Consider the following 20,239-nt stretch of genomic DNA (forward strand, 5'->3'; position numbering starts at 1 on the left):
CAACCTATGTGCCAACAACTGCAGTTACCACCACCTCAGAGCATCTTCCCAGTTAAGATTTTCCTGACAAATGCCTACTTGGAGTTCTGACATATTACAACAGTACAAGCTTCCCTAAATAGTTTTATAACGTGCATGAAATACGGTCTTCAGATCTAAATTCACGTTCACAATGGTCAGGCTGGAAATACACAGGAAATAGTTGCTGCTACAGCAGTTTCAGCTCTGATCTGGAAAGAGCCTCGAAGAAAGGCTGAATGAACAGAAAACAATGAGGAGTATTAAATGCAAGCATTACATTTACACACACCTATGTGATTTCAGTATACCAGAGCACTTGATCTGAACTCAAGATACCATGGTTTTTTTTCTTTTTGGGCACATAATTCAAAGAATTTCATTGCAACAGCTGGAGTTTCAGTTATTTAAAGTACATTCCAGCAACCCTGCCAACAAGGCAGCAAAACAAAAAATGAAAGAAAATAAATTATTGGACAGAGCAGCTTCCCCTGCTTCCCACTGGCAATATCTCAGGCACGTCGCGCTCAACCTGTCTGCTACAGGACACGTCTCCATTCCAGGAGACTGAGCCTTGAGACTTTGATTTTGGCTGCCGTTCATCAGCCAGGCAGGTGTGCATTTGCTGGTGACCTTGTTACCCTCCTTTCCCCTGGTTCTCCTGAGTGAAGGAGAAAACTGGAACTGCATGAAGGAGTTTGCTGAAATATGCCGGTGTGGACCCACAGATGAAAATGTCTCACCTGTAAGTTATAAAAAGCGGCAACAATGAAGGATTTGTTCGCTATTTCATACCAAGCAGTTCTGTGCCCACTGGCAGGGCAGGACAGGTATGCAGTTAAACTTTTATTCACACCCGCGCACCACTGCGAATAGATCAGCAGACAAAACCAGGCATGCCATTTATCTATCAGTTGCTGAAATATTCTACACTGCAGTGCATCTCTTCACTCAACACTGTTCTTATTAAGTCATTGTCCCGCTTGCCAATGGGCTAAGGGAAACACACTGCTTTCCACAGTGTTATGTCCAGCACTGCCTTGCACGCCTTGGCAGAGCTGCCTGTGAAGGGACTGTCCACCCCACCGATCACCTCACAGAAGGGCTTTAAACAACCTCCAAATGCTCTTTCTGGATTTGCTGGGTACTACAGGCTTCATTAAAAGACACATCACCAAATGGCAAGCTGAACAAGAGAGGCCAATGGAAAACCAGTGGGAATGAAGCTGGGGCTACTTGTCTTCTCTCTGCCTTATTTTCTGGGCTTGGGATAGCACTGGCGACAGACCTTCCCACTCCCTTCGTCAGAAAGGATCACCCTTCACACCGTCTTTCCAATATCCCTATTCATAGAGCAACAGCTGCAATCCAGCCTCGTAGAGACCCCCAAAGCAAGTGACTCAGCTGTGCGGAGTTGCTTTAACTTGGAACTGGCCTGCCACAGTGGCTGTTATACCTCTGTATACCTATTCTGTAAAAGCCGCATGACCTTCCCTCAGACTCTTAAGAAACAACACGTGAATACTTTTGCCGATTTAAAATCCTTCTAATGTAAGCTCTGCCTCTGTAAGAGTTTAATGCACTTTTCTCAGGTTTTCCACGAAAGAAGAGATTCTCTTACTTACAGTATCTTTGAACTTGTGAGGTGGAATGGCTTGATAATATGTACATTGTGCTGTTATCGCATTTTCCATAGCTGGATTTCCCTGGCCTTTTGAAAGACTTTCCAACCCTTCTTGAACCACAACAAGTAGTGGTAAACCACAGAAGTATTCATGTTATGTATCTCAATGGGGCTTTGTTAAAAGCAGAGAGACGCTGCTGTATCCACATTTACCCAAATGCTGTACGAGGCACAACATGCTTCCTTGGGCCAGGGCTGAGCTATCAGTAGTCCTTCTGGGAACTTCAATCAGGCATGAACAATAACTACTCTCTAATCTAAGACCTGTAAGGCAAATATTTAACAAGAGGAACTCCCCCCCTTTCTAGCTTCTTCCTATATACAGCAAACCCTCATTTCCAGTCGGGTGTCAGTACATAAAGGGAACAATTACAAAAACCATCAATGGCTATGCATCACACTACAGGCTTTGGTCCACTTGCTTGACACGTTTATCTGGTGTTTGCTTTGCTGATGTTTGTTATACTGTGATTTCTGATATTCCAAAGCACGTTAGCATGAGATTTCACCGCAGCAGTGGGCTATATCACGTTGCTAGGAACGTGGCAGAGATGATTCGGCTTGCTATTCACCCGGTGCTGTGGTTATTTCAGGCAATTTTAAACATGGGTGTTGCATGCAGTATGGAAGGATGGATGCATAAACTTCAGAGATGGGTTAGAAACACAGAACCAAGCAATTTCCTCATCATCACAATCTTTCTTTGTAACCTTAGTTTAAGCATGTAATACCTATGACCAAGTTTTCCTATTAGTAAAACTGTGTATTACTCAGCCTGTAAGCACCTCCAAAGCACTTTGAGCTTTTTATGACGGAGAGCACTACACAGATGTGACGTAAACTGAGATTTCATGGTGAGGCATGGCATGGCAGAGAGAAGTTCAGGGCAAAGCATGCTGCTGGCTGTGGCTGCCTAATGAACTGTGAGGGCAGGCTGCATGATGTGCATGCTCCCTTCTGGCACATGACAAGTGCATACACTGCACCTTCTTAGTCCTCTCCCCATCTCTTGAGCATTTGTCCCCATTAAAAAAATGAGAAAAAAAACCTCTCTTATCCATTGCAACCTCTTCTGAAACCAGATATTAAGGGTTATTTCACTATTAAAACATACAAACACCTCAAAAGACTTTGAAACACTAACCCTTCTTCCAAGATGCTAAAAATTTACTTGCATTCTTTCTTGTATTGCCTGGAGTCAGAAACTGGACTTTAAAGCTTTCGAAATCCCTTTCAAATTGCAGTTTCATTCTGGCTCTCCTCCCACCAAGAAAGAATACAAATAAAATAACTTTGGAAGGTCTGAGGCTTTAGGAAAGTCCCCCTTTAACGAAGTTCTGATCAAACTGATACTGAACATCTATTGCAGTACATCACAGAGTTTGGGGCGTTTGTTACTCCTTCCTTACCCTCCAACAGACACGTTCGTACAAGTTTCTACTAAAGGAAAAATATACTTCCACTAACCCATTGCCAGGAGTTTTGCCATTTATTGTTGTCTTTCTTGTGACTGGCACAAAAATGTGTGTAATAATCTTGTGCTATGCTAGGAAGGAACGTCATCATTCTCACTGCTCTGTGTGCTTATACTCCCTGTAAGAGTCCCACGGAATCTCTGGCTTCCTCCCACAAGCAATGCAAGGCATAGACGATGAGCATCACATTTAGTGCTTGTAAAATACCACCAAGCCACCTGACTAAAACCGGATCTCTTTCCCCGCCGCCCCCCGGAAAGATGCCCGCTCTCCAGTGAGAGGTTACCAGCGCAGTACGTCCCCATCCACTCCCCCCTGCCAGGCTCCCTGCTTTACTCCCAGAAGCATCACGCTGCTCTCCATGGACCACGGGCCAGGCGCTGAGGCCACAAAACACTGCTCGGGTACTCCCTAAGACACCGCCACTCGCCCGGGCGCCCGGCGGGACGAGCGGCTCACGCATCCCCGGGAGTAGCCGCAGCACTGTGGGCACGGGAGCGGCTGGGGCAGCGGGGCCGGAGGAGGGGAGACAGCCGCTGCCCGCGGCGGAGGGGGGGTCTCCAGAGGATGCCGGGACACCTGCGGGCAGAGGCGCGGGCAGAAGCGGCGCTGCCCACCTCCACCCCTCCAGCACTTCCCTGCGTGGTGTCCCGCTGGTCCACGCTGCTCTCCTCTGCCCGGGGCACATGCCCAGCCAGGAGAAAAAGCTGGAGAAAATGAAGCCACGCACCCCAGGGTAACGCCAGCACGCCCAGAGGGGCCGGGATGACCCAAAAGGACACCCCACACACCCCCCCCTCCCGCCGCACCGCAGCTCGGGGAGGCGGCGCGGGACGGGGAGCGGGGTCCGAGGGGAGGGGGGTCCCGGCGCCGCGACCCCTCGCCGGCCCGGTTACCTGGATGGCGCGCCCCAGGGGGGCAGCGGCCGGCCCCCCCACCAGCTTGCAGTACAGCTCCGGCCGCCCGCCGCCGCCGCCCGCCGCCGCCTCCCCGCAGGTGGCCGTCGCCCAGATGCTGGCTGCCGTGGCCAGGTTGAAGTACGGCGGGTGGAGGCTGAGCCCCATCCCGCGGGAGCCGGGGTGCTCCGTCTGCGCCGGACAAAGGGTGAGGAGCGGCGGGAGGAGCGCCCAGAGGAACCGGGAGCCCGGCGCCGCGGCCATCCTGCGCCGGGCTCTGCCCTCGCCGCCCCCAGGGCGGCCCTATAGCTGCGGTGGGCGGGCGGGCCGGGCTGGGAGGCGGCGGGAGGAGGCAGGGGGCTGCCCGCGCTCTGCCCGCACCTCCCTGCCCGCACCTCCCTGCCTGCCGAGCGACGGCTGGGGCGGAGCGAGACGAGACACAGCCCCGGGCGGAGCGGGCCGCGTCCCCCGGGGCGTGCGGGTGTGCGGGACGGGACGGGGAGGGAAGGGTCTCCGGGCCGGTGGGGTTGCCCCAGGTGTGTGCCCCGACGCCCAGCTCCGCGGGCATGCCGAGAGGTGACACCCCCCGCCACACCACGGCTCAGCCAGAGCTTTCTGATCCTCCCCTTCGTCGGTAAGTGTGCGGGTTAATTTTTTTAACAGACCGTGAAGAAATCTCAGAGCATCCCACACTTGTAAGCCGTGACCTGTCCTGTCACATATGGGCAGTAAAATGAAGGTTTCCCAGCTTTCTCCTCGCGCAGGGCTGTCTGCACACAAGGTATTCTCTGCTTCTGTCTGCAGGTCCTTGGGAAGACCCTGCGCAGCTGTGCTGCAGAAATCGCAACTCCTCTTGCCATTTTCAATGCTCTGAGGCTGCTGCAAACCGTGCAGCACAGGCCAGCCCACTGCAATGCACAGCCAGTGCTCTCGGCTCCTTGTGACACGGGTGTTCCTGCTCATCCAGGGCAGAGAATGTCTTTTCGAAGGTATTTGGCACAGGCTTTGGGTAACACAGAAGCTGGAAGGGAGGCTGGGGAGGGAGAAGGAGGCCTGACAACTATGTCATCTGTATCAGGAGTTGCACTGCTTAATGGCATTGCTATCCTAAGTTTAGTATCTATTCACATTTCCAACCCCCCACACACTCACACGTCCAATGCTCAGTTCTCTTCATAAAATTTGCCAAATTCAGGCGCAAAGATACGGCTAGATACAAATACTTATAATATTTTAATAGTGATTCATGTGAGTAGCAAAGTATTTCGTAACTTTCTGAGGGCTTTGCTACATGCCACACAGCACTAGCAAGGGAGATCCCTGGTATACTCTTTCAGGAAGCACCAGCTGCAAGCTATTGATTTTGTCTGCAAGAAAATATCACCTCCCTTGGTTTTGTGCCACTATGGCTTCAGCACAGCATAGAGACATATCTGTAGGAGACAATTTTTGTGTCCTCCATAGAAAAGTAGGCTTTCATAAATGTAGCAATTTAAATATATCAGATTTGGCTATTCTATCCATAAATGCTTTCAATTTCTAGACCAGCTTAAAAATATTCTCCTTTTCCAGCTGTGACATTGTGGAAAGGAAATTATCTTATTGCACAGGTCCCTCATGTCACTTCCTGCCAATAGTTTGCATTTCATAAAAACTAAGAGAGGTTCAAGCACAAACAAGCAACACCATCTTCAAATGTTCCATTAAACAAAATGCCCCATTATTAGACAGAATATCTAATGGGTCTTTTCAACCTATTTCTTGAAAACCTGTTAAATCCTAAGTATATCTTGGAGTGTATTAGTTTTTACAAATGGAGATCTGGAAGTATCTGATGTAAGTGGCCTTTAAGTCTGGAGCAAGCAAGCTCTTACCCGCCATCCATTAACTTCCTGAGCATCCTTGTCCTCTTTATTATTAGAGGAATTAAATCAAATTAAATAAAAGCTGAGCAGAGCATGTTCCTGGTAGAAAAGAAAAATTTGGGTACTTTAAGGGAAATCCATTATAAAGTACAATATTCAGAGGAACTGATGAAGATTACAATTATGAAATTAGAAAATCATTACAATCTCTTTCAGAGTAGGCAGATTATCTCCAGGCTGGACATTCAGTGAGCAATCTCTGAAGGATGTTGCTTCTGTATCTATCCAACAAGCCATGAAAGATTTTCTCTTCTTCAACCAGAGAGAAACTTACTGTCTGTCACAACATTTGGAGAAATTAGTTTACTCCAGTTATCCTGTACATTCCTACAGATTGGACTCCAGTGGTGGCATTGTTGATTTTAATGACAAGGCACCTTTTGCAATGAATGCTTCAAATTGAAATAACTGCAAAAGAAATAACCTTTGGTTAGTTTGGACACACTTCTTGCACAGAGCCCTGCCATTACCTGTGTGGGGATTGTAAGCAGCACTCCTATGTTTTGAGTTTTGAACTCTTCTTCTGCACCTCTGTCCCTGGTCTCTACAATAAACACCTTGGAAGGGGTTTCTGACAAGCATAAGCCTAGAATAAGAATAAGCAGAATGTAATCTGGGTGATCCAAATATATTTGATGAAGCTTTAAAAAAAAAATCACAGAAGGTACTGTTAAAGTATGGAAAATAAGTGCCTAAACCAAGAATTTGAGATACAGAGCTAAATCCTGTATCTACCAGAATCCGCTCCAAATTTTCTTTGGCTGCACTTGTGTAGAGTAATACCTGACAAATTTTTCTGGAATAGTTTTGTGGGTAGTTCAGGTAAGGAATCCAGCTTCAGGAGATCCTTTGCAATCTCACTTTAAAGAGAAGACTCTTGTCAACTGTTTGGTAGGTTGCACAGCACAAAAGGCAACCCTTGCTCACAGGAGACATCCTTTCTCAAATAGGGAGTATCAGTGTATTTATTGAGAAGTATCACATAGAAAACATGGCTTCTGTGAGCAAGAACCTAATACTTTATTAAAATCATGACATATTCTTAGATCTGGTTTCCTAAAAGTTAAAAACATGGATGAAACTTTGAAGACATTCAGAAAATTAGCCTATCAGATAGAAAAATAGAGGAAGAAATCCTCTTGTTCCCTTCCTCATAAAATTATGTGCATTTTGCTTGATGTATAGCTAGATTTAAAAAGATTTTATTTGCTTTCTGGGTGATTTTCCTGTCCTTTTATTAAGCACTTATGCCAAAAAGGCTCTTTTTATTCAGTGTATTTTCTAGAAATGGAGACTAAAATGTCACCTTTTTGATTTTGTGAAAAAATCTGTAGTGATACCTAAAGATGTGGGCAGATCTTAGGAAATGACAACTTTTGCCTTTTACTCAAAGCAGTTGGAAAAAAATGTTTATAGTGTCATTCCCAACATGGGTACTCAATAACTTGATTTCTATAAAAAGTCTAAGTGACCTAAAATTTTATGCAGAAACCCTGGAGCTATGTAAATCCAGGGTGAATCATGTATGTGAGGGAGGAGACAGGAGCAGGCCTGTGGGTGTGTACGTGGAGATGACAGAGTGGCCTGTCACTAGCAGATGGACATTACCTAGCAGATTGGTCCTCCTGTTCCGATAGCGTTGTGCAGGGTGCGGTTTGACCATGTGCAGGCACAAGTCTAGCCTGGCTTCTGCAGGGCTTTAGGACCACGGGAAGGAAAGGTAGAGTAAGGAGAACAGACAAGTGAGACCTTTTTTTTGAACGCAACTCTCCAAATTTATAAACTCTGTATCTCTTTTTTTTAATCTATTTTAAGTCAAATCCAAAGCCAGCAGAAACCCACAGAAAAGCACTTAGTGACTTTGTTGAGCTTCGACTCACCCTATCTAACATAGAACTTCATCCTGTAAAAAGGTCAGTATCAATAATTCACGGGATGATACTTCATCTTCCCCCTCACATCATCTTTTGTTGTATTTACAGGTTCCAGAAACACAGATAAGAATTAATTAGCTGACAGCTCCCAGCAATCAGCATTTATAAGACAGTGGCCCTCTGCAGAAAGCATTCTTCTCCAGCTACCTGCCCTTTTTTCCTCCCAGTAAATCCTCTCCTCCTTTTTCCTTCAGCCTTTATAAGGTTTGCTTTCCTTGTTTCTTCCCATCTGCAAGGAGTAGACTTTGCTACTTGACAGATGACGAATGCTTCATTAAATAAATGTAGGCAATTGAAAGTGTTTCCGGATCTGTATTATTTTAACAGATTATATTAAACTAGTAGGCAATTACACTACTATGATTATAGATCATTCTTTGTGTTCACGCTTTCTATTTTAAATTATGTTCATTTAAGAATGGATTTAAAATTTCAAGTCAAGAATGTTTGCTCCGAAGTAGCCTTGCTAATATAGTTTCTGTTTCATTCTCTTACTGATGGGGACAGTATAGCACATCTCATCTCATACTGCCATTTTATAACATATTTAAGTCTTGGCATATTTCACTCATCAACCAGAAACCTGCAGTGAAAACGAGATCCTCAAAGAAATAGTCTCAGTGAATAATACTAGTGGTAATATTTAGCTCCTACTTGATATGATTTACCACAGGAATTGGAAGGTGGCACCAAGTACCTCAGAACTTAAGAGACAGCAAAACTATCACAGATGAGGGCTTGTGAACCGTGCTACATGAGCTGCACAGCAGGTCAGTGGAAAAGATAAGAACAAAACCTGATTCCTGTGCAGGCACCACGTTCACTGTCTGTGCTGGTTTTGGCTGGGATAGAGTAAATTTTCTTCACAGTAGCTGCTATGGGGCTGTGTTTTGGATTTGTGCTGAAAACAGTGTTGATCACACAGGGTTGTTTTCGTTACTGCTGAGCAGTGCTCACACGGAGCCAAGGCCTTTGCTGCTCCTCACCCCACCCCACCAGTGAGCAGGCTGGGGGTGAGGTGATACAGACGGGACAGCTGTCCCCAACTGACCAAAGGGATATTCCATACCATATGATGTCATGCTCAGCATATAAAACTGGGGGAAAAAGGAAGGGAGGGGACGTTCGTCTTCCCAAGTCCCCGTTAGGCGTGACGGAGCCCTGCTTTCCTGGGGATGGCTGAACACCTGCCTGCCCATGGGGAGTGGGGAATGAATTCCTTATCTTGCTTTGCTTGTGTATACAGCTTTTGCTTTACCTATTAAACTGTCTTTATCTCAACCCACGAGTTTTCTCACATTTATCCTTTTGATTCTCTCTCACATCCCATGGGAAGGGAATGAGTGAGGGGCTGTGTGGGGCCTAGCTGCTTACTGGGGTTAAACCATGACCCCATCCTTCATGGCCACACCGGGTGATGTGGGAACTCACTCTTTGAGATAATAATGAACCAATATGCTACCAGGTAGATGGAAAATATCTTAGATTAGACAGATTCGAGTCTCTACTCAGTGATCGTTGAAGATTAAATGGTGCAACTTGTCCCCCCATAAAAGTTATATATCTGGCGTTATGTTGAGGCCAGTCCTAAACCTTTAATCTGTGGAAGAGTCTTCCTGCAACGTACTGGAGCTCTCATCAATCTTTCAAAGTTGCAATCAGTTAAGCATATTTGTAGCCTAGAGTGTAAATACACAACCAGAACATTTCAAGCTCCGATTAAGCTCCTTACATTTATCAAGGAAATAAGGTATTTATCACCTCCTGTCATAAATGCTTATGCATGATGATTACTCAGTTCATGTCTATACGTAAACTTTCACTGGTTTTACTGAAAGCTTTTTGCAGTACACCTAGGCTAAAATATGGTTACTCACGCACACTCTGGTATAACAGGAAAATGGTGCAATGTACATTTATGTTCTGGCAAGTCCTATGTCTTCACTGTCTTTCATCAGGAAAGATGCATTCTATTAAGATCATTTTGGTCTCTGCTCTTCTGATGAAAGTATCTTTTTCATCTTGCAGAAATTTCTTGTATCATGGTATTTGAGGATCCTACTATATTACTTTGAAAAAGAGAAATTATCCTCTTTGTAATTGGAATATTGAGGCCCATAGAAGCTAGGACCCAGGTCTAAACATGCAGTTCTGTCAGCAGAAACAGTTTAGATGCCTACAGTTCTTAGTGCAATCCAGAACCAAATTATTCAGAACTGCACTTTTGTTTCATCCTGTTGTTTGATTTTTTTTTTTTTCATTTCTCTCGGCTGTTTCTATCTGGATGTACATACTAAGATGATGCCAAACTTCTTCATAGACCATCTTTTTCTTGATCTTTTTGTACCGTGCCTGTTAGATTTTACTCTCCATCCAGTCGGAGCCTCTTTTGTTCTCTGTGCTATCATCTCACAGGATTCAGGTATGTCAGCCAGTGCTCTTTCAGCTTTTTCACGACTGGCAGACTGGTGTTTTGTGGCTTGTATAATGTTGCAGTACAATGTAACTGTACTTCTTGTATAGTAGCTTAGTAGCTACCATATCATTCCTCTGCAGCCTAATATCAAGTCTGTTTTTTCTTCTGCCAGCCAGCAATCTCATGTACTAACATTTTCCTGCACATTCTGCTTCCTAAGTTTACTTGGCATATTCTTATAATAGAAAGCCACTGTGAACTCCCTCCCTTTCCAACAGGGCTCTCAAGGTAAATTGCAATCTGCCATCTGCAGCCACATTGTTCAAGCCTAAACCATTAAACTCTTGTATAGACTTAAGATAGTATTATCTAATTTGGCTGGTTTATCATTGCTTTTCTCAGAGAAGCACCTGACTGACTCAAACCACCATCTTCTAAAGTAGCTCTTGATTGTTCTAGATATTTCATCTCTTTTCTTTGCTGCATAACATAATAGGAAAAGTTAATGAAAGACTTTTCCTTAACCCTCTGCATCAGGCCAGTCATTACAGTTTTGAATACAGATAGGCTAAGTTGTGATCCTTGTGATCCTTGATGTAAGAGGCGACTTGTTCACTGAACTGCCTCTCAGTACTGCTGCGCTCCTCTAATGCACGATGTCTGAATGCATGCCTTTGGTAGACTGCACAACTCGTAACAAACTACGTTAGAGCCTTTTCCAAGTCCATGACATGTTAAGTGCAATTTTTTATATGTTTTGGTCTCTCTTGAAATGTTCTAGCTACAAACATCTTCCTAGTGAGAGCTCATGACTTAGAATCATAGAATCACAGAATCATTTAGGTTGGAAAAGACCTTTAAGATCATCGAGTCCAGCCAATGAGATTGTAGCCAAAAACTTAAACATGTCTATGTGGCTGATGTGAGACCTAGCTTTGGTATTTCACACCCTTTTATTGCAGAGAAGTACAAGCCAAAAGAGGAGAGAAAGGGTATGTTTGGTACTTTAAAACACTTTCCCCTTTCAGGAGAAGGCAAATTGCAATTTCAAGGCAAAAACATGAGTCTTCATCAGTAGCCAGTGTGTAGAAGTCATGCCAGTACCTCCCAGTCTTTGTTTACTCACTGAATATCCTAGGGGCTAGGGCAACCCTGGAAGTGACACACAACTTCTTTGCCATCCAGTTCCAAAGAATAAGTCAAGAGGAACACTCTGGGGCATGCAGCTAAAGGTACAGCTAATTTAAAACTCCTTAAGCAAATTACACTTGACCATTCTCCACTGTGTTGACTACAGACCCTGATGTATCTTTTTTTTTTTTTTAAACTTGAAGAAACTTCCTAATGGGCGATACTAAAATCCATTCACTTTACTGTTTTGCTTCTTAATGGATTTCCTTTTTATTCTTGGCTTTCTGTACTTTTTAATACAGTTGCTCATGGACTTAAAGTTTTTGAAGAAAACAAGTCTTGGTCATATAATGCCTGATTCTTTGTGAAGAAGCATGTGCTCCCTTTGGTCAGTACCTGATGACTTGTCAGTCAAACATGTGCGGAAAAATAAAATGTCTACTCTTATATTTTTCACATCCTGGTTTTTGTTTTTTTATTTGCTGATATCAATGCTATTATTGCTGCTTTGGCCATCATAATCGAGGAAAACAGCTATGCACAGACTCCCTGCCACAGTACGTCCAGCAGCTCCTCATGGAAACTGGTTTTCTTAACAGACTTTCAAACCATTGGTTAGGTTAGATCGGCATTTGAATTTCATTGCTTTCTCTGCAAGAATTTTCTATGATCTGATCTGTATTACTAAGGAACTGCTTTTTCTGGGATCTGTTTCAAGCAAGGTTTTTGTATTTTTAGGTAATGCTGTTGTCACAAATTTAGGCACTGCCTCAGGTTTACTTCAACCCCAGCTCTAGCCTGACCACAGTGTCATCAAGTTCTTAAGTTTTAAATAGAACCTTATGTTTAAATGTAGGAAGCCAGACCTTCAGCAGTATAAACTGAGAAGACTCCAGTGTTATATTGGTCTATTCCAGCTGAGGATCAGGCAACAAATGTAACTAAAAATTCAAACAGATGCGGTTCAAGAATAGTAAGATTTTCTGATTTTTATTTTTGGAACTTGGAAAAGGTAGTAAATTCAGAACAAATCCCTTGTGAAAATGCAGAAAATGTAATGGCGAATACCTTTGCTGTGTTTTTTTTAAGCACAATTATAGATTTCCATAGCACAGATATAATACACTATCAAAATCCTCTATGGAAGAGATATTTATAAGAGTTGTAACTCTTATAAATGTCTTTTTTTGTTGTTTTTTTGTTAATAACAATTGGTTTCAGCCATGCTAATTACCAGACACTTCATTAGGAGATGTGATAGTGGTAGCTTCTTAGCCCTGCTGTAATATTATTTTGTCATTCGGGTATTTTGTCATACAGTTGTATTCTTACGTTCTTTAGCCAAGTTCTGTCTTTTCAATTAGTGGACTGATTTTCTGACCAGCAGGGCACAAGACAGAGAAATTGAACAGACTGAGCTGTAGCCAGTAACTCAAATAAATTTTGTACCTGGCAATATAAGTAGTTTCCCTCTCGCATGTGTAGAGATGACTCCTTCCAAACTTGCTTACGCCCTGTCATCCTTACCCTCGGCCCGAAGTCTGAGGTCCCTTCCTTTGAGGACTTCCACTCTCTCCAAGTCAGGATGAAACCAATCTACCAGGTCAGTTTTATTGAGTGGGGTAAGCTCCTAGGGAGCCATCTCAGAGTGTCTAGGGAGCCATCTCAGAGTGTCTGGACCCTGAAGGCTACGCTCTGCAATTGCTTCTGTTGCCCTTGGACAAGGCTTTTGGGACAGAGAAGAAATAACCAAACCCATATGGTTCTGCCATTCAGAATGTCTCACATGAATGAGACGGCGGGAATCACACTTCTGTGCTAAATACAGTTTTGTGGTTCTTGTGCAGCGCTAATGAGGTGTGTCACCCTTTAACAAATCAGTTTACTTAGGCTTAGGATGATAACTAAAATTTGGCTCAATTTCTTATATTTCTATCTTTGTTAGTTGTGCAAACTTCCACTTACAAGAACAGGAGTCAATTATATTCAGTGGGAAAAAAGTAGCAAACTCTAAATAATCTGTTGTTTTTCCTACCCGTAGCAGTATATGGGATATATCATACATTGTTCTCACACTCATGCAATACATGTGTTCTCAGATCCACGTCACCTCCCACTGTAGACTTAAATACAATAATATATTATTTCTTTTGAATATGCCTTTATATTTTGAGATCTTCATTGCCCATCAAATTTAGATTCTCCATGGACTCAGACAGCCAGTTTTCGTTATCTGCACCAGTATCAGTCAGTAGTTAAGTGCCATGCATGGAATTAGAAAGCCTGCAAACCCAAAGCACCTGAACACAGGCTCAGTGGCTTCTCTCTGGCTGAGCAGATGGAAAATAGGTAAACAGTTAACTTCAGACTGAGTCATGAAGTCACCATATACAGAGGACAAGAAGGGAAAGGAAAAGGAAATGACAGATGAAGAAAATATGCGGTCACAATCTGTATATGCTCCAATAAAACTTCAGGAGAGCAAAATTCCAAGACTGGAAGGGGAAGGCTAAAAAATTTTAAAGCACGATGTTCCTGTACAGATGCTAACATAGAGGTGTGTAAGTTCAACTGTTTCAAAGCTGAAGGGCATTTGCACTAAAGTGAGGATGGTGTGCTGGTGCTTATACTGGACTGGAAATGAGTCTTAGATAGTAAATGTAGTCCTTTCATTGATTTCCTTGACATGTCACTTTATCTCTGTAGCTAAAAGCATTAATTTGCTGGGAAAAAATGGAGAAGAGGAAACAAAAGCACAAATTCATTGAAATACTCAAATGACAGTTGGTGGAAATTATTCTGTACTGCTTATTCAAGTACAATGCTAACTTCTCTCTGATTCCTAGGTCACTAGCCCACGCATCAGTTCAGCGGTCCACAGGAAGGAAGTTAATAACACTTCTGTGGTCCCTAGCAGCTAAGTGTCCTTACGCCAGCTTATACCAGCAAATTTGGTATGAAATTTGATATAATAGGAGGCCTCAGCGAAAGGACCGTGGAGTGAAAAAAAAGATTCAAGGTAACAGCTCCCTAGAAGGATGAATGCATACAGTTATGAACACATTGGGTAAACTATTTCTATCATTAGATAAACTTTTCCTTTTTCAGGTACAATTTTGTAAATTCTTCATTCTATTTTTAAAAAGTTTATGGAATACATAAATATTTGGTACAGTTTTCCTGAGAAGACTGCAGGATTCGTTTCTAAAGTAGTTTTTACTGTTTCTCTTATTATCACTGTTCATTTGTAAGAGTATCTCCCACAATAAAGAGCAACTCAAAGTACATTCTTTATACACTGGTTTTACTAAAATAAGCTTGCATTTTTGTAAATATTATGGAAACAAGAAACAGGCCATGTAGCTGGTTATGCTACAGTTTAGCAAGGGAAAGATTAATGTAAATGACAGGCCAGATGGAAAAACTTTTGTTTTATAGACTGCTTTATCAAAGTTGTTACTGATGATTTAAATACATTTTCTTGAACAAGAAAAATTTAAATTAACTAACAGTGCATGATCATAAGACAATTTATTTGCAGAACATTTCTAATGTCTGTCTTTTTTTGGGAAGGAGAAAAGTAGATGAATTATGGTCTTAAACTGTAAGGATTATTGACTCATAGAATCATTTAGGTTAGAAAAGACCCTTAAGATCACAGAGTCAACTAAGCTTTAGTTAAATTCTTTTAAAACTTTAGTATTTCACAAATTTCACCAGTATAGTCATAATGCAAACTTCAGGTCTTCTCGGTCTAGTAAAAGTAGAAACTTTAGGTAATGCAAAAGATACAATATATTTTATCATAGAAATCATAGAATGTCCTGAGTTGGAAGGGACCCATAAGGATCATCGAGTCAAACTCCTGGCTCCACACAGGACCAGCCGAATCAGAGCTCGTGACTGAGAGTGTTATCCAGACGCTTCTTGAACTCAGTCAAGCTTGGTGCTGTGACCACTTCCCTGGTTATTAGAAGACTAATAACATGCTGGAAAGATCGCAGCATTTCAGCATTAACTGAAGCTGGGAAAAAAAGCTACAGTCTTCCTATTGTTTTCAAGATTTAAAGTCATGTCTTAAATGACTGCTTTGCTTTTTTATAAGGAAATAAATGCATAAACTGTTTAAAGATTTACTGACTTGCTGTATGTCTAAAAAGACAGACTGACCATTCATTTCTTCCACTCTTCAAAGCATCATTCTCTGCACAGGCACTTGTCAGAGTCTCAACTCAGTAACTTTAAATTTATTTAAATTAAAAGCTTCAGCCCTGAGCTCCATCAGCTGTGTGAAAGGAATAATTGGGAGCGCTTAATTCATGGCATGGGCCAGCCATTGGGAGGAACCTCTTTTTGCCAGCACTTCACAGACTTACTTTCTGGATTACTAAAATCTGTTGCCAACTCCTAAATGGAAGCTGTCTGAGGACAGCGATGAAAGCAGAGCCGTCAAGTGTCATAGGAAAAGCTCTCCTGGGAAGTTCTGCCTTCGAATGGACCTCATGTACGCTGGTCAGAGTGGGTTGCTGTGTCCCGCAGAGGTTTGTTACACAGCTCAAAGCAGCTGACGCTCACATTATTAAGCAAAGCAGACTTCTGCCACAACTCTCAGAGCAAGGTAGAAATAGCACATTATTTTTCCAAGGGCAGTGCTATTTAACAGATAGGAACTTCTGGCTGTTACACTTTTCCATGAGGTACTGGGAATTAAATGTATGTCCTACACTGGGTGCACAAGAGATCTTGCATTGCCTAGGTATGGAGATAAAGTTATCGATTGATGTTAGCAGAAGAGCTGTAATGTGAATCGATGTTTTATTTACAGTACACAACTTTCCTAAAGATGCACAGCATGGCATTTATTTCTCTGGCACAAAGAAGGACTCTAGTTAAGCCTGAGCTATACTCAGTGGTGACAACGAGTAGAGAGCACTGTGCGACTAGAGTTTAGCCTTGGGACTGAATGAGTGGTAAATTTCCAATATGTTACATGGAATATATGCCGATGCTATATCTCAGAGAAATGTTTCAGCCAAATGCAGGATCTAGTCCTGAACCTTCTATGAGCTTGCTATGTGATCTTGAAAAAATTGTTCAATTTCCCTTACCTAGGCATTATCACCTGTATAACAGAGATACCAGAATGTCTTTAAAAAAAATAATCTTTACACAAAAAGTGCAGTATATAAGTTGAGTTGAAGACTATAATATTCCTGGTAATTGTAAAATTGACAGTTACTCAAAGTCAGATTAATTTTCTCTGAATTTTGCAATATTTCATTTTCAAATTAAATAGGGTTCTGCAACCAAGAAATCAACAAAAACAGGTAAGATTCCTTAAAGAATTATATACATAAGTGCTTCCCAAAGCCTGAAATAGGTCTCATAAAAGAGGGTGTAAATGTATTGGAAAGACATTACAGCATGAATTAACCTGATGCAATCCTATGAATTAATCCTAGGCGTTGTCATTGTATGGTAGGACTTTCTGATTTCAGTGTCTCAGGTATCAGATCCTCCTGAAGTTATGTTATTGAAAACTTTGTTCATAGAGTCCTAGCAAGAATAACATTTTGGCTTGAAATGAGCAGCATCTTTTTCGTTCATAAATAGATGAAGTTAGGGGATTACATACACCTCAGCAGCGAGGCTGTGAGGCACTAGTCTGTGTGAGTGCTTGTGCATTTTCAGTGACACCTTGATGGATGTGTACCAGTGCTTTCATGATTTAAGACTCCCCGTACGCACAAGTGAATGCTGAAAGTAAAATACCAGTTCGCCCAATTAATTTAGAAACGCCTCTCAGATCTGTCACTATTCCTCTTTTTAAGAGTAGTTGTCTAAAAATATATTGAAAGACAGTTGGAATAACACTAATATATTGCACTCAAAGTAATATTCACCTCATAATGTCCTGGCATTTTGCAAACAAAGGTTAGCTAATTACCTAAGCAATGATCCATCTGAGACACACAGGTGGTTTTATCTGTGCTTGTTCAAGTGTTTCACACAAGATAAGCAGTGATATTCTCATTTAAAGAAGGAAGCCCAGATATTCAACCCTAAGTGCTTGTGAAGGAGCCAAAGGGCGTTAAAAATTGCAACTGAGAAGCAGCTGAGGATTCTTTTTGGGCAGAACAACACTCCCAGGTGGTATAACATGCTGGATTAGGAATAATTAATACTCCTAGACAGAGGATGGGCATGCCCAGGCACTCCAGGGTGTATCAATCTTGTTGCACAGGTACATGCTGATGACACAGGCTGTGCTCGGTAGATACAGCATGCCTGGAAAGTATCACATTTATTGTGCATGCTCTGTACCATGAATTTGCCTATGCATAGTGCACCCTGAAAAGGTTGGGTGCACCGTGTCCGTGTAGAGGGTTGATGGAGTACATGTACATGAAGTCTACAGTAAATCGCAGTGGGCATGCTTAGGATTTCCAGATGTTTTGTGGCCCATTTGTAGGTACTGCAGGACATCCGTAAGTCCTGGGCAAATATTGAGACTTCCCAGATTCCCACTGGATGAGAGAGTACGCACAAGGCAAAGGGACAGAGCAGTGACACAAGACTTTGGCTACTTTTCAGGCAGGAGGGGGGGCCAACATGGCTGTACCAGGCAGCTTATTATAAGGTATTTTTTTCTACACCAAAGACTGCATTGCAACGTAGAGATATCTAAGCAAGCTATGGTAGTAGTAGCAATCTACTTTGGACAACGCAGGCTGTCTACATTTGCAAGTAGTGCAGACTAATAGGAGTGGATCTGTAGAGCAAATGGTGCTGAGGACCTGAAGTCTATGTTGTACCCATTTCATGTTGGGTTTGTGTGTTTGTTTTAATTCATATTAGCTGTCATTCAATCCCAGGACATGAACATTCATTTGCTGCTGCATTCCAAGTCTGCTTCTGGAGAAATTCTTTGAGTTTAGTTCAAAAATGGATCCAGTTTGCATAGCGCAAGATCCCTCCACACTGAGAACAACAGCACAATATAGGGAGATAATCAGGAGATTCACTTCAGAAGTGGACTCGTCACCCAGACTAAAACACTAATGTAGACATCCCCAGAGAAATCAGCGGGAACTGATTTAGCTAGCCAAGCAGCTAGATTTGTTGGTCTGCTCAGACATCCATGCTGGCACAGCAGGACTGCTGGTGGTGTCTGAGCTGGCCCACTTGGGTCACTCCACAGCACAGTGTAGGCTTTGGCCAAGATCAAGAGTGATTTTAGCAATGTAAAGGGTCCAAAGATCAGAGAAACAGAAAGAAGTTTTAGAGCTGCTCTTTTATTCTGTGTTGAATCTGGCTGACAAAAAACGATGTGCAAAAACCTTAGGGTGATGCTTTCAAAAGTAGCCTTTGTCCTGGGTGTCTGCATTTTGGGTTACAAGGCAAGAGAATGTGAGGAAGCCAAAGTGAGGAGCCATTTTCGAAGATTTTGGCACAAAAGGCTTGCCCAAGTCCACACAGGAGGTCATAGGCAGAAACACACAACAGGCCTCTAAGAGGCAATGATCCAGGATTTTGAAATTATGGAGAGAGAACTAGGGTAATAAAGAGGATTTATACCTTTGGTAAAATAAAAATACAATTTGCTCTTCACAGTAGCCAGGGATATTGCTGTTGTTGTCTGGGTAAAATCATGCTTCAAACTTTGTAACTGAAACTGCTGAAGATTGCTCCAATTTACATTTTAAATTACCTTTCTTATTTATTCTTTGGATAAAGTAGTTTATTTTTGGAAAAGCATACAAACCTATTTACATGGTTTTAATATGTAAATAACTAATTGTTAATGGAAGAAGACAGTGCAGATACAGCTGAAATCAATAGCATTAGAGTAAGACTTCCATCTTCTGTAAAACTTAAAAAAAAAAAGTTACAATCAAAGAATAAATGTCACAGGCCCCCATCAATGATCTTTATACAGGTGATATTGGAAGCAATTGCATCGACACTGTGGACATACAGCCATATGGGAAGTGAGAAAAGTTAGCGCAGAAACATATTTGTCAGTGCGGTATCTCCTGAGTTACACAGATGCAGCGTGTGATACACCCTGCAGCAAAGAGCTCTGGAGTCTAGAAGATGGCAGTCAAATTTAGCAATAAGTTCTTGAGATGGAAGCAGAAGCCCATGTCAGAGCTCACTGAAGTTACAAAACCTACACTGACCACCGTGCTCTGCTGAGATACATTTATCCGTTTGCATACACAGCAAGCAAACTTATGTTGCTCTTCACTGACATTTCTAAATATGTATTTGCTTGTTGGTTGCTATTTTTTAAAGCAAATAGAAATGAATGTAGTGTTTGCATACAAACAGGTAGATGTTTGAATCAAGATCTCCAAATGAATGTTTTGGCTAACCCAAAATTTGTGCCACTTCTTTTAATTCTCCGCATATAGCTGTGCTTGAACTCTTCTGGCTTAGGTGAGATTTGTCTGTGACTTACACAGAATGGTTGAATCAGCTTTTAAAGGCAATAGATTCATTTCTTCCAGCAATTCATTTTTGGTAGCCTTCAGATTTGTACAAAACAACATGACTCAGGATATTTAAAATAATCACTGTGATGAAATACTAGGTGATAGGAACGCAGCTTGATGCCCTGCAGATGAATTCTGCCAAATGGGTAACAAATCCCAACCAGTTCAAATATCTTGCAATCTTAAATATCCTGCCAAGAATCAAGAATAGGGGAGATGTGGGTAGTGTAACCACGTAGCCCTAAAATACAATATTGCCACG

The 20,239-nt window shown here is 42.4% G+C and overlaps 1 protein-coding gene and 1 long non-coding RNA gene across 3 annotated transcripts in view; one reads left to right on the forward strand and one right to left on the reverse strand.

The window, feature by feature from the left end:
- Positions 1-4,337, reverse strand: part of LAMA3 (laminin subunit alpha 3) — a 123,669-nt gene extending 119,332 nt beyond the window's left edge. For both annotated transcript variants that reach the window (XM_054817302.1, XM_054817301.1), the window contains exon 1: positions 4,074-4,337. In XM_054817302.1, coding sequence (XP_054673277.1) covers positions 4,074-4,337 — 264 coding nt within the window. The remainder of the gene's footprint in view (positions 1-4,073) is intronic.
- A 282-nt stretch (positions 4,338-4,619) lies between these two features.
- LOC129203412 (uncharacterized) lies at positions 4,620-15,611 on the forward strand. The gene is made up of 4 exons (XR_008576019.1): positions 4,620-4,707; positions 4,878-5,062; positions 14,326-14,498; positions 15,289-15,611. It is a non-coding gene; the product is annotated as an uncharacterized LOC129203412 (long non-coding RNA).
- Positions 15,612-20,239: the final 4,628 nt, after the last annotated feature.

This window comes from Grus americana, chromosome 2 (assembly GCF_028858705.1).
Source record: "Grus americana isolate bGruAme1 chromosome 2, bGruAme1.mat, whole genome shotgun sequence".
Classification (NCBI taxonomy): domain Eukaryota; kingdom Metazoa; phylum Chordata; class Aves; order Gruiformes; family Gruidae; genus Grus; species Grus americana.